General features: G+C 37.5%; 1 protein-coding gene across 2 annotated transcripts in view; it reads right to left on the bottom strand.

Annotated features, from left to right (window-relative positions):
- Positions 1 to 12,992, bottom strand: part of phf24 (PHD finger protein 24) — a 35,667-nt gene that overhangs the window by 12,167 nt on the left and 10,508 nt on the right. For both annotated transcript variants that reach the window (XM_053515639.1, XM_053515640.1), the window contains exons 2-3: positions 9,570 to 9,961; positions 4,392 to 4,577 (exon numbers count right to left, since the gene is read on the bottom strand). In XM_053515639.1, the coding sequence (XP_053371614.1) occupies positions 4,392 to 4,577; positions 9,570 to 9,959 (576 nt within the window). In that variant the 5' untranslated portion in view covers positions 9,960 to 9,961. The remainder of the gene's footprint in view (positions 1 to 4,391; positions 4,578 to 9,569; positions 9,962 to 12,992) is intronic.

The raw sequence follows: 12,992 nt of genomic DNA, 5'->3' as shown, positions 1-12,992 counted from the left end.
TTTATTTTTTTATTTTTTTGACGTTTTCTCATTAAGCGTGATTCATGCAAGTGCTCAATATAAATTATTTTTTATTAATATTTAAAAAGAACCAAATTAGCCATTCCTGGTCATCAAAACACACCACACACACACACACACACACACACACACACCACTAGTTTAAAGCAAACAATGCCCTTAAGAATGAGGCTTTTGATTTGACAGTTTTAGCATTTAGTATGTTCAGTTATACCTCTGGCAAAACAGTGATAAATGAGTGCAATTACTATTACAAAAGGCTTTGTGTTCGACAGAGATTTATCTAAACATGAATCAGGTCAAAATGAAAAATGACTCTTCTTACTGAGTAAACAGATATAAATAAAAATATCATATGTATTTTTAGGATGTTCTCCAGTCCACAATGTAATGTAATGCTACATTCAATCACGTTGCATTCAAAGCAGTTTAAATTCTCTTCATTTCCTGCCTCCAAGGCAACAGCAAGGACAGAGAGAACTTCCACAAAACCAGATTTCCTCATAACTATGACTAATATTAAACAGTTTAGGGACTAAGCTAAGTTAATTCGTTAGCCGTAATTAGCAAGGAAAGTTACAAGCTTTGTTTTATGCTCCGAGTGCTGGTTAAACCATTTAAACTATTAGCATGATTTTTTTATATTAACCACACAAATTCTAATATAAGAAATAAATAAAAAAAATCTAATCTAAATTAGAAATAAAATAAAAAAAACTATTCAATTTTCACATACTAGTACAATCATAGTGTATGGACAATCAAAAAAGACTAACACGGCAAAAAAAAACACAGCTTGTCATGCCACAAAAATCCAAATTAGGATTATGTGGTTCATACTGTATGCATGGCCAAATTGATGTCTGACTTACCGTTAAAAGAATATTAAAATGAGTGCATTGATATAAACCTATATAATACCCAGACTCTCTATTGTTTCTAGGTTAAGACATAATAATTTAATAATTTTTTCACCTGAAAAAATGTTCCATGTCTTTTAGATGGGGTGAAGTATGAATGAAGCTGCACCACAGTCAGATGTGTAAGAGGAAGAGATCCGCTCAATATAAGGGCAGTTACATCATTACACTAGAAAGTGTTTCCTGAGACACTAAGCGCTGCTGAAAAATCAATGTGACACCTTGGCTAAAAAGTCTCCTCAAACCTATTTTGTGTGTGCTGCAGAGGTTCATCTTTCAGCCATGCTTCTGTCATCTCTCATTATCCTTCGGTTTACTAGATGAAGCTCGACTACTGTCAGCTTCCACATGGTGTAATACAGCAAAAATCTTTTGGGGTGTCAGGCAACTGGGAATTGTTCAGAAGCTAGCATGACTTGAGAAAACCAGAAGACGTGAAACCCCTCAGAGGAAACATGCAAAACGCAGCAGCCGTAATAATTACAAACTGCTGAGTAATGCTAAATCACAGGTGCTAATGGGTGTCTGTAATTCAGTCTGTAGAATGTTTAGCAACACTGGCTATGATAGCCAACTACAGTATGTAAATAAAGCAAAGTGCTGGCATTGTACTTTAACAGTTTTTTTGCTAGCTATCTGCCAGCTAATACTTTTTATTTATTTAAACTAGTAGTCAGTTACACTAGCATGCTAGATAAAGCTGTTTTACTAATTAACAAAACTGAAGGAAATCCAACAACCTTTTTTAATTTAACCTTTTATGCAAAACCATTTTTGCATAAAAGTTTAAAATGTGTTATTAACCCTTAAAACTATCTTTTCTTGTAATTAGAAAACATCATTTAAAGCTTTAGTAGCAATGTTTGTTATCAGTATGTATTACATTATCAGGCGTCAATCTAGCAGCCAAGTATAATGCTAGCTAACATTAGAGCTAATATTACATTTCTTCAAGCCATTAGTAGAACTAGCAAGTGTGCTAGCAATGTATTTAATACTAGATATACCGTATACCTAGGTTAAGTAAATTACATTATCAAGTTATTTAAACCAGTGATCGGGTGTGCTAGGTAAGTAATATTGAGTAAATGATTAGCAGCAACTACAGTAGGCTAGTCAACTAGCATGGTATTTAAACAACTATTAGCAAGCTGTTTTAGTTAGTTATTAAGACCTAGAGCCATGCTTACAAATAACAATTAGTTAGTCAGAAATTAAAAATAGTGGGCAAGTTTGCTAGCAAGATATTTACCTTTAGGTAGCTTTTGCTTTAAGCTAGAAAATAATTAACTACTATTAGGTAAAATATTTCATCATTTCAAATGCATCAAATTAAAACCATAGACAAGGTTTACAATAAAGTAGCTAACATTTAATTAGTAATTAGTACTAGCAAGTTGTTAGCAGGATATTTCATATCTATTTTATATTAGGTACTAGAGTTTACCTTCTAATTAAACTAGTAGCTAAGTACAATAGTAATAATAATGCTTGCTAACATTACAGATTATTGTTCAAGTTTGCTAAAGCTTTTAAATAAATGATTGAAAATGCAGTTAAATCTAAAAGCCGAGTACACTAACAAGAGAACTTAAATTAGGACAATTTTAGTCTCATATAAATAAAAATGTAGCTACATATCTTATTAAGTAGTACTAATAAAAATTAAAAAAAGGTAATTTAGCTTGTGAGCAAGCTTACTACATTAGGAAAACTAGACAAGCATATAGTTGTAGTTGAAGCATGTACAGTAGCTAGAAGCTGCCATGTTTGTTAGCAAAGTGGCTAATATAAAAAAAAAAAAAATACTAACTAGTTATTTTGAACTAACTGTTTTAAAAATATTACCAAGTAGTATCTGCGTGTACTACTAAGTTAGCTTATATTTGATAAATGGCCTTGTTTGGTAATACTAACACCAACCATACTAAGATACTACAGAGGTTTCCCTTTTATTTTGCGATCGCCAGGACACATTTCATCCCGTTCACCTTGGTGAAATCACGATCTGCATATCCAAAGGTGTGTACATTTTACACAAGTAAACATCATGAACACATTTTAAATGTTCACGTGTAGACACACTGTTTAACACTCTGGCAACAACACTTCACACTCTTCGCATTCTCCACCAGTCGGCCAATTTCCTTAATCCTCAGCGGGCTGCGCGGCTGAGATAAGCTTTGCATTTCAATCTGAAGCACATTGGTACCATCTGACATCCTGCACCGCAAATTCAGCTTCATAAATCTTAAACAGGCAGAGAGGATCAGCCATCACAAGCATCCAAAGACTGCAAAATGACAAGATAATCCTCGCACACTTATTTCCTCTTTAACCTTAAAACCCCACATGGCCAACTGTTTCCAAAGGGAGCTACACTCTGCGGTGATTTGCGTGATCAGAATACTATGTAAGTGGTTCGAGAGGCTGCTGTGAATGAAACGCTGGATTGGTTTATTTAGGGAAAAATATGAGGGGCGTTTAAGTCAAACCGGGACTGGATTGTACAGAACACAGCTACTGTATAAGAGTAAAATATTGTTCTTTATATAATCCCCTGCTACACTAATGCACTTATCCTAGCGCTTCACTAGTGCATGGATAGCATCAAGGTAGAAAGTTTTCTCAGTAAGCTGTAGCCAGTATACGTCTGCCTTGCCTACTTCAAATCTGAAACATTGGCCTCCCAGAAACTCCTTTAATGGCGTTTCCAAACATGTGGAAATAGCTTGGAGCAGGTCAGGACTGTATGGGGAATGTGGCAAAAACTTCCTGCCGAGTTCCTGTAATGTGCACTTGGTGTCCGTGAAGGATTGTGTGTACAGTTCCCACAGACAGATGAATCTCTGTCATATATCGAGGTTCAGACGCTCTACTCGCTGAATGTTCATGAGCTCCAAACCACCTTAGCCGGGATGGTAATTTACAGACATACCGTATTCATTAAAACGTTTGCATATTCAACGGTTTAATAAAAAACAGATTAAGAAGCTAGCAAAATTTGGGCTCCATGAAGTCCAGGAATTATATGCTTTAAAAAAATAATCTAATATTTGCTATATAAAGCACTATTCCGTTTTTTTAATAAAAACTGAAACAATATGACAGAACCACATCTCTGCCAAGAGGAGACCAAAGGTCAGTGACTGCAATAAAGAGGGAAAGTGCTCTGCTTTACTGTATGGAAATGGAACATCTTCTCAGTCTTCATGATACTGACTGGTTAGATACAGTACATTCTCTATTGTAAATACACAGCAAAAGATGCAAGCTGCTGCCATTCAGATTTCATAAAGGTAAAGTTGTAATAGTATTACAACGTATTTGCTTAACTTTTTTTAAGAAGGTCTAGTCTAGCAAGCTTTCTCAGCTTTAGCTAATCACACATAAAAAAAATCTGGCTATTCATCTTAGCTTATTATATAAATAATGTCAGTGCAGACTCACGCAGTAGTAGCAGCTCCAGCCCGTGGTGGTGTGAGCCGTGTCTCTCATCTCCTGCACCGTGTCAGCACGCAGGTATCCGATCTCCTTCAAGCAGCCATCGTGAAACACCCTCGTACATATCCGACACGGGAAGAGGTCGTCCGCTGTCCATACCTCACACACTTCACACATCTCATCATTCACTGGCTGCAAAAAGAAAAAAAGGGATGATACCAGACTTGGTTTCACAACCTGCTATAAAGTGATAACAGCTTATGTTTGCATTTTAATAGTCTCTGATTGAAGACTAAGAAAAATTGAGCAGTAAAAGAACTTGGCACAGTTAGTCAAAGCCTTTTAACTCTGACTGCAAAGCCACAGGGGTGTTTTATATCAGACAAGGTTTTTTATATTACATTTTACCCTCTAGAGCAGCATATTTGCAAACTGGCTCTAGCAAGTCCTTTATGCAATTAGCCTGCCTACATATTTGATGGTAGTGATGCAGCTTCTATGAAAAACAACAGTATCAATATTTATAGTGGTTATACAGGTAAATAATGGTTTGCAATGTTGGTAAAGTGTGAAGACTGTTCAGGTGTAGTTCATAGAACCAATCCCTCATCCTTCTCCTTGTTTGCAAATATTGCTATGTGATGCCCTTTTGAAAGCAAAAAAACATTTACATTTTATTTATTTATTTATTTATTTATTATTATTATTTAAAAAAAATTGCTGTCTGATTGCTCTTACCGGAGGAACATAATAGTGGAGGAAATACGATAACACAATAATAATAATAATAATAATAATAATAATAAAACAATTAATGGATGAATGTAGATTTTGCAAATCTGGATGCAAAGAAATTGACATACAGAATTGTGTAGTTGATTGTTCATAAGGTACTTAAAAAAATGACTTTTAAAAAACATTAATTGCATTTTAAATACCACTGCTCATCGCCTGTTAATCTAAGGAACAATACGTAATCTATTCAGGATACTATTTCACTTTAAAGAAGCATTTTTTTGACTGTAGGTATTGATGTATCATACTAGCAGCTTTAAAAATTCATGACCTCAACTTTTTGGTAGATCACATTTTCACTAAATCACATTGAAAAAAATGTGTTGAACTTAACATGGTTGAGCCATCTCTACCAATCGGTTGAGGTGTCTTTAAATGGTATGTATAGTCTTGTCAATTGCTTTGTGGCAAAGTATGAGAAATTAGGGGGATTTAATATCCGAAAACATTTGTGTTGTTTCCACACAAAAAGCAATTTTAGCAATTTTGTTGAACTTTTTCTGATTTGTAAATATATCAAATCATTTACCATGAAACAACATCTCAACTGTTTGGAAGAGGTCTACTTCCCAAAAAAACATTGGTTATTGTTATTATTTCTTTAAGGCCCATAATTCTTATATGGTTCATCCAGTCCACTTATAAAGCCAGTGGGACATGAATGCAGTCAAACAGTGTCTTATTTAGGAATATCGAACATTCATAGGGAGCAGAATATCCAGAAATGGGGTCAGATTGCAGTCAACGTTATTACTGGGTCATGTGTACTTGAACTGCATTCATAAGATCAGCCAAGGTAAAGAAAAACAACAACAATATAGCGTTTACTGGAATCTGTGAAGAAATAAAAATACAGGCTAAAGAAGGAGACTGCAGTTTGCCTTCTGTAATATAACCCATCTTTCTCAGGCCTGTGGGTAATAAAACCAAATAGCTGATTTATTTCTGAATTTAAAGGAGCTGAGGAGCAGTTTAGTCTGGCAACTTGAACCTCACATGAACTTGAATTTCCATAATCGAACTTTGGTAATTACTCCATTACCCCCTTCCATTTCCAAGGTTTAAATATAGCACCAATTTCCCTTGCACCATTAGTGTAGGTACACTGGCGTAGCTTGCTCAGGACGGCATGAAATCCCATATTTATGCCCTAGAGAAGGTTTATGAAGTGCAATAAAGTGTATTTCTGCAGGACCTCACACAACGTTGTGGTTAAGTGCAATAAATAATAAAACGGCATGTGTTCCGCCTAGTCAAGGACCAGGAACCACAACTGTTATTTTCTTTCCCAACATTGGAGCATGTTTTTAGTGCCGACACAATAAAGTCGAAAATACAGGTACTTGTTTGATAATATTTCCTGCATTCTTCATGCCATGTTAATGCCAGGCTAATCAGCATTGCATTTAGTCTTCCACAAAACACCCTGAACTCCTTTGTAATCTCAGCACTTACAACAGTGTCTCTGTGCTCCATTTCCCATACCAAACAGTCCATGTATTTAAGATGCTGATAAACAAGATCAAGCCTTTTCGCAGCAGCGCACAGGAGGGCAGGCAAGTATAAAGGGACACGAGTGCCAGTCGGGCCTCCCATGGGTGCCATCAGTGAAACGGAGCAGGATCTCACGGTATGAATGTGATGAGGAGGTGTGAGGTTTTCTTTCTCAATCTGGAGGGATTCAAGCTGGCAAAAAAAAATGCCTAGATATCACCTTAGCAAAGTTGTCCTCACTCTTCAGCCTCACAACAGACCACCTTCAATAAGGAGGAAAGGAAACATCCTGGCACAGTTATTAGCCAGGGTGGAGAAAAAAATAGGCAATGACCATTCAGATGTTTTTACCCAATATATTAAAATGTTAGGGCTCATTACAGCTTCCTCTAAAAATATGGAAATAAGTAAAAATAAGTACAAAAATGCTTGTGAATTACACATCGTCATCCGCACAGTTTTATTGATTTAATTATCTGCATCCGCTATTTACATTTTCCTGGTGATATTTAGGTAATTTGTTTTGTTGGTTTCCTGTTTGTAAATTCCCTTCACATGAAATCTGCTAAACCTAGACATCTTTACCAGCTGATTTTTCCAACTGGCTGTCATTTCTCGATTACGAAAAACAGCTCGTTTCCATGCTTTCCTGTTGTTTCACACCAGTACTAACATTCCTGCTATTACACCAAACATTTCGTGACTGTAATTCTATCCCCTTGCAATCTGTTTCATAACGAATCCAATCCAATCGCTTCCAGCTTTCCAACCCGAGTGCTCGACTTCTTTATCACAGGCTTCATAAAACCCTCACAGCAAACAGTCGCTGACTAAGAGGAGCCTCTCTCTCACCACTCTCCTCTTCTGGTTGTCCACTGAGAGAGAGGCTCGGTAAACAAAGCCACACTGTAGAGAGTTCTCATCCGCCACTGTGGAACCGGTGACCCCGCTGCTGTCAGCCTTAATCACCTGAATTAATCAGCTCGGATCTGGACGCTTACAGAATTCGTCTCTTCTCTTCAGCTTTCTCACCCAGTTTGGGCCCTTTGACAACCCACCCACCGCCGGCCTGCTGCCAAATGCGCCAACTCAGTCACACGCACAGTTTCTCCCTCTGCTTATGGCTCCTGTGACAAGTTCCCCTTTAAAACTGAGCCAAAACTAACATTCCTTATTCACAAAGACTGGAGAATTCTAAGTAATTCAAAGCGTACTTACACTGACCTCCAGGACTGAACCCCAGCATAAGCATTTCAACCAAATTATATCAGTAAAAGTGATATAAAAAGTATATATAGAAAAGTTGCATACATACAGCGATCAGCCATAACATTATGCTGACCTATATAATATTAAGTATGCACTGTGTGTTCTGACATCTTTCTATCACAACCAGCATTACCCTTTTCATTAATTTGATCTATACTAGCGCTTCTTTAATTCAAATTAAATCAATTCAATTTAATTGTATAGCGCTTTTAACAATTGTTATTGTCACAAAGAGGCTTTACACAATCAGAAGAATTATTTAAGTCTGTATGGAATGTAAGTGGATTGGACTACACGGGCCAAACTTCACTCCCCATGAGCATCTTCTAGCCATCACAATTTGTCACCCAAATCCTTATGCTTGCTCATTCTTTCTGCTTCCAATACATCAGCTTCAGGAAAAAGGGGGAACTTGCTGCTTAATATATCCTCCCTACTTCCAGTTGCCATTGTAACAAGATATTGAAAATGTAGCTACTGTGAAAACGGCCAAAAGGAAGGAAATACGGTGGATCCGGTGTGACAGGGTCATGGATGGGCAAGGCTCACTGATGCATATGGAAGTCAGGCCCATGTAGTCCGATCCAATAGAAGAGCTACTGTACTGTAGTTCAAATTGAAGGAAAGGTCAATGCTGGTTCCAGAAAAACGGCATACCTTCCTAAAGCTACACCTTCCTTACAGTTTTTGTTAGTGTCTTCTTACAATTCCCCTGGATGGTGTTAAATTTCTCAGGCTGCTCTTTTCACAGCATCCCCTCTTCCTCCTCATCCCTTATATGGCAATCCATCCTGTGGCTCGAGGGAACCCTTATGTTTCGACATAATTCTATAGTACATGCGAATGAGTTTGATTGTAGACTCAAGAAAATGATTATTGCATGTTTACCTCTACCACTATACTGTGAATAGAATAAAAACAAAATTCAATATTCATTCGTGAGTGTGTTTGTGCGTGTCGGAGACACCCGGTAAGCATATTGAGGAGCGGCACAAACATCAAGCAATTTTTTCCTTCAAATTTAACTTAACAGTAACTGACACATTAACTGATTCATTAGACCATACCAAGCAAATTTCCCCCATTATATGCATATAAGACATGAAGCTGAGTCGTAAATATCGAGTCTGGTGCAACAGTAAGCCTTCTCTAGGTACACAGAATCTACATCCATCTTAAGAAAACAGACACACACTGGTGTTTTTGGTTGATGTTGGAATAACATGAGCAGTGACAGCTGAGTGTGGGGAGAAAGAGAGGTCTTATTTGTAAAGGTGTGATATGAATCACCAGCTCTTGTCAGATACCTGTGGACTTTGTGCACTAGGTGACATTTACGCAGGTTAAGAGAGGCATGAGTCTGTCAGGAGCGTTTTGTGTGAAAAGGACGAAATGAAAATCTGTGATTGTTGCCATGGTACCCATTCAGTATCGATAGGGCCTGTGTTTGGGTTGTGATGTTGTGGGACGTATGGTGCGTTATTATCAAAAAAATGTTTAAATGCAAAGGTGTCTATAGCTTTGCATTCTCGGCTTAAAATGTGCAACTCGGCAACAAAGTTTAATTTATGTTGTTAAATCAGCCCATTCATCATTATAGATTATAGTTCATCAGTACAGTCTTACCTGCTCTCTCTGCCCAAGCTCGATCTGTACGGGCTGATCATCATTCGGCTGCCTCTTCGGCCTTATAAACGCAGGCGGCGTAAGCTGATGCACTTTATTTAACTCCTCTGGTTCTACTCCTTTACCATCCCGTAAGCGACCCCAGGCCTCCTGATTGGCTTTGTTCTCCTCTTTCGATAGAGCAGTGGAAGGCCCAGGCTTCCCATCCTCCTCTTTCCTCCCAGTCTCGTCAGATTCTGGCTGGTTTGGAGCCTCATCTTTGCTTTCAGAGTTGGTATGAGCTTGAGTGACAATCGGCTGGTTCTTCAGACCCTCACGAAATGCTGAGACGACCGCATTGCATTTCTGAACCTTCTCCACCTGCTGCTTTTTGGACATCAGAACACCCATGGCTGTAATACAGAGAGAGAAATAAAGATGAATTAGAGGCGTAGTGCATTTAGATGGATGAGAATGGGTTTGGTTATCAAATTCCCTACAGTGTATCTGGTACAGTACAAGATGGGCGCAGTACTTTAAAATGTGTTCCTTATGCTTTGTAGTGAGGGCTGTGGTTAAAAAGTAGAATAAATCTGGAGAGAAAGTTAGTTTTAAATTCTGTTCTCGTTCTAACTACATGCTTCCTTGAAGCTACCTTTAACTTGCTTGCACACAAGCTAGTTTACATTCATCTTTAAAAAAAAAAAAACAGTAGTCTAATGGTTAGTCGTGTCAGTGCATTTGGTTGGGCTGGAAAATAAATCTGTTTTTGCCCTCTGACTGTAACAAATGAATCATTTTCAAAAGGCAGCACTCGCTTCGACAGGGTTTAGGGTTTGATCCTTGCCTCTGGGCTATGTACATGGAATTAGCATGTTCTTCCTGCACTCGGTGGGTTTTCTCCCACAGTCTAGAAACATGCAGTGTAGGCTGATTGACATTTTCAAACTGCCTGTAGTGTATGACTGAGTGCGTGCGTGGGTCCTTAACACCATAACGTCCCATTACGGCACGTGACCGATGGCGAGGATTCAAGGGTCATGGCAGCTATCGTTTGTTATAACGGCTTAGGTGTGTTAATGGACTTTTAAAAGTGACAGTCATCAGTTAAACATCCAGTTTCAATACTAGTTGAAGTCTACTGCCTTTAAATTTATCACTTGCTTATTAAACTTTAACGGTTATTCCTGTATTCGTGCATTACTTATTAATATGAGTGAGCATATCGAATGTCACTTATGTAGGGTCCCTAGCAATTCGCTTTGATTTCTTGTAAATGAAAGGATAAAACTGATTGACAGCAGTTGTTGCTTTGAATACTCAGCATGTGGAACGCCTGATCGTTAAAAAATGACAGACAACATGTCGGAAACTTGCGGAGGAGACACATTTGTCTCTGGGAACTGTACACACAATCATCCACCAACACAACTTGCACATTACAGGAACTTAACTGGAAGTTAACTGAACTGAACTGGTTATTGCCACATCCTCTGTACAGTCAAGCCATTTCCACATGTTTGGCCATTAAAGGAGTTCCTGGGAGGCCAGCGTTTTAGAAGTGATGCAGGTACTCCATTTATGTCCCCTGGCATGCTTAAAAACCTTTCTACCTTGCATAAGTGTAGCAGGGGATTATATAGGGAAATAAACTGATATACTATATACTCTGAATAGCTGTGTTCTGTTATTCTGCACAATCAAAAGCCCCAGTTTGACTTGAACGCTTCTCGAAAACCTGGCCCGTGAAATAGGGAGCTATGTGGTTGGCTTTCTACAGAATAAATCCCTAATAATTAACATGGGAGGGTTCAATAAAAACTGAACTGATAAATGCCAATCAAAACAGAAAAAGCAGAAAAGGGTTGTACTGTTTAAAAGACTGACAGCAGTGAACATGAGACACATGAAGTACATGAGCTGCATTAGCATACCCCGATAGGCAAGCAGAAAAAAAACATCAATCACGTCTGGACAGCGGTGAAGGCTTAGGGATTAGCGTCTGTGAGATGAATGTGAAGTTAATTAATAATGCTGCAAACAAGAGCCACAATAGAGATTTCACTCACTATTAGCATCTGGCTGACAGTATGACAGTTTACACTGAGTGAATTTATTAGTTTCCATTGATTACTCATGACCTTTTCTGAATCCTCTGCTATATGAAATACTCATGAAGCAAAATAATACTGAACAATGACATTTCAGCAAAAAGATGTCTCATATATATTACTCAGGATTTCTGTTAAACATTCTGTCTTTTTACATTACCTTCCTATTCATTGATCTTATAGCTATTAATTTTTTTCAATGAAAGGTCTATAGAGAAAATGAATGGGGAATATATTATTGACGAGGAAGACGAGCAAAAAAATGTAAAAAAAAAATTTTGACTTGAAAAACAAACAAGTCTTGGTTTACGAGTACTGAGTATCATGTAACACGCATGCGCTTGTTTTGATCACAACGTGATCACAACTGAGCCAACGTTTTTTCTCTCTCTCTCTATTTTTACTTTTTTTACTTTATGTTTTGTACTATATTTTTATGTATTTATTTTTTGGGGCTGTGGAACGAATATTTAAAGTTTCCATTATTTATAATGGGGAAAGTCGATTTGGTTACAAATTATGCTCATAATCCAAGGTTCCACTGTATTACTAAGGTTTGAAATTTCAAAACATGCCATGGGGCACTGAAAAGCTTCCTAATGAACGAACGCCAAAAGAAACTCCAGACTTAATGATGTGTGTCGCTATTTAATTTGACTTATTTATACTGATAATCACAATAATGGAAGTGTCTTCTCATATACAACATTTATCATGAGTGAGAGTCATCTACTTTTAAAATAAGCAGTTTTTTATCCCTTTACATCTTTTAAAGGGAGAAAAAAGATTTACTTGATTTTCTGGAGAACACCAGCAATAAAATGCTGAGACTTTAGAAATGGGGTTTGAGGCTGAGATTAGAAGAAATGTGCAACCTTATCTGTCAGAAAAACAATTAGAATTCAATTTATTCAATTTGACTGGAATTACTGTACAGTAGACGTTTTAAAGGATTTTTAACATTTTTAAACCTGTAATTCAACAGATAACCGTTTCTAATGTATTCCTGGGTGTAGATGGATGGAAAAGCTCATCCTTATATTTTCCACTTTCACGTTACTGACAAATACAACTTTAGCACCGACAAATACTTTGTTTCAGACATTTAATAAATTCTCCCTATGGTTGGTGGGTTTCCTCCGGGTAAACCGTTTCCTCCGATAATCCAAAGACATGCAAAGTAGGCTAAATTTCCTAAAATGTCTCAAATCTGCCTGTAGTGTGTAAATTTCAATGAGTGTGTGTGCGTGGATTGGATTGGCTCCCAGTCTCCTGGGATAGGCTCCAAGCTTTTCATGAGAATGTACAGGATAACTGATGTTATATATATATG

This window comes from Clarias gariepinus, chromosome 17 (genome assembly GCF_024256425.1).
Source record: "Clarias gariepinus isolate MV-2021 ecotype Netherlands chromosome 17, CGAR_prim_01v2, whole genome shotgun sequence".
NCBI lineage: Eukaryota > Metazoa > Chordata > Actinopteri > Siluriformes > Clariidae > Clarias > Clarias gariepinus.
This window is presented reverse-complemented; position numbering and strand designations above follow the sequence as displayed.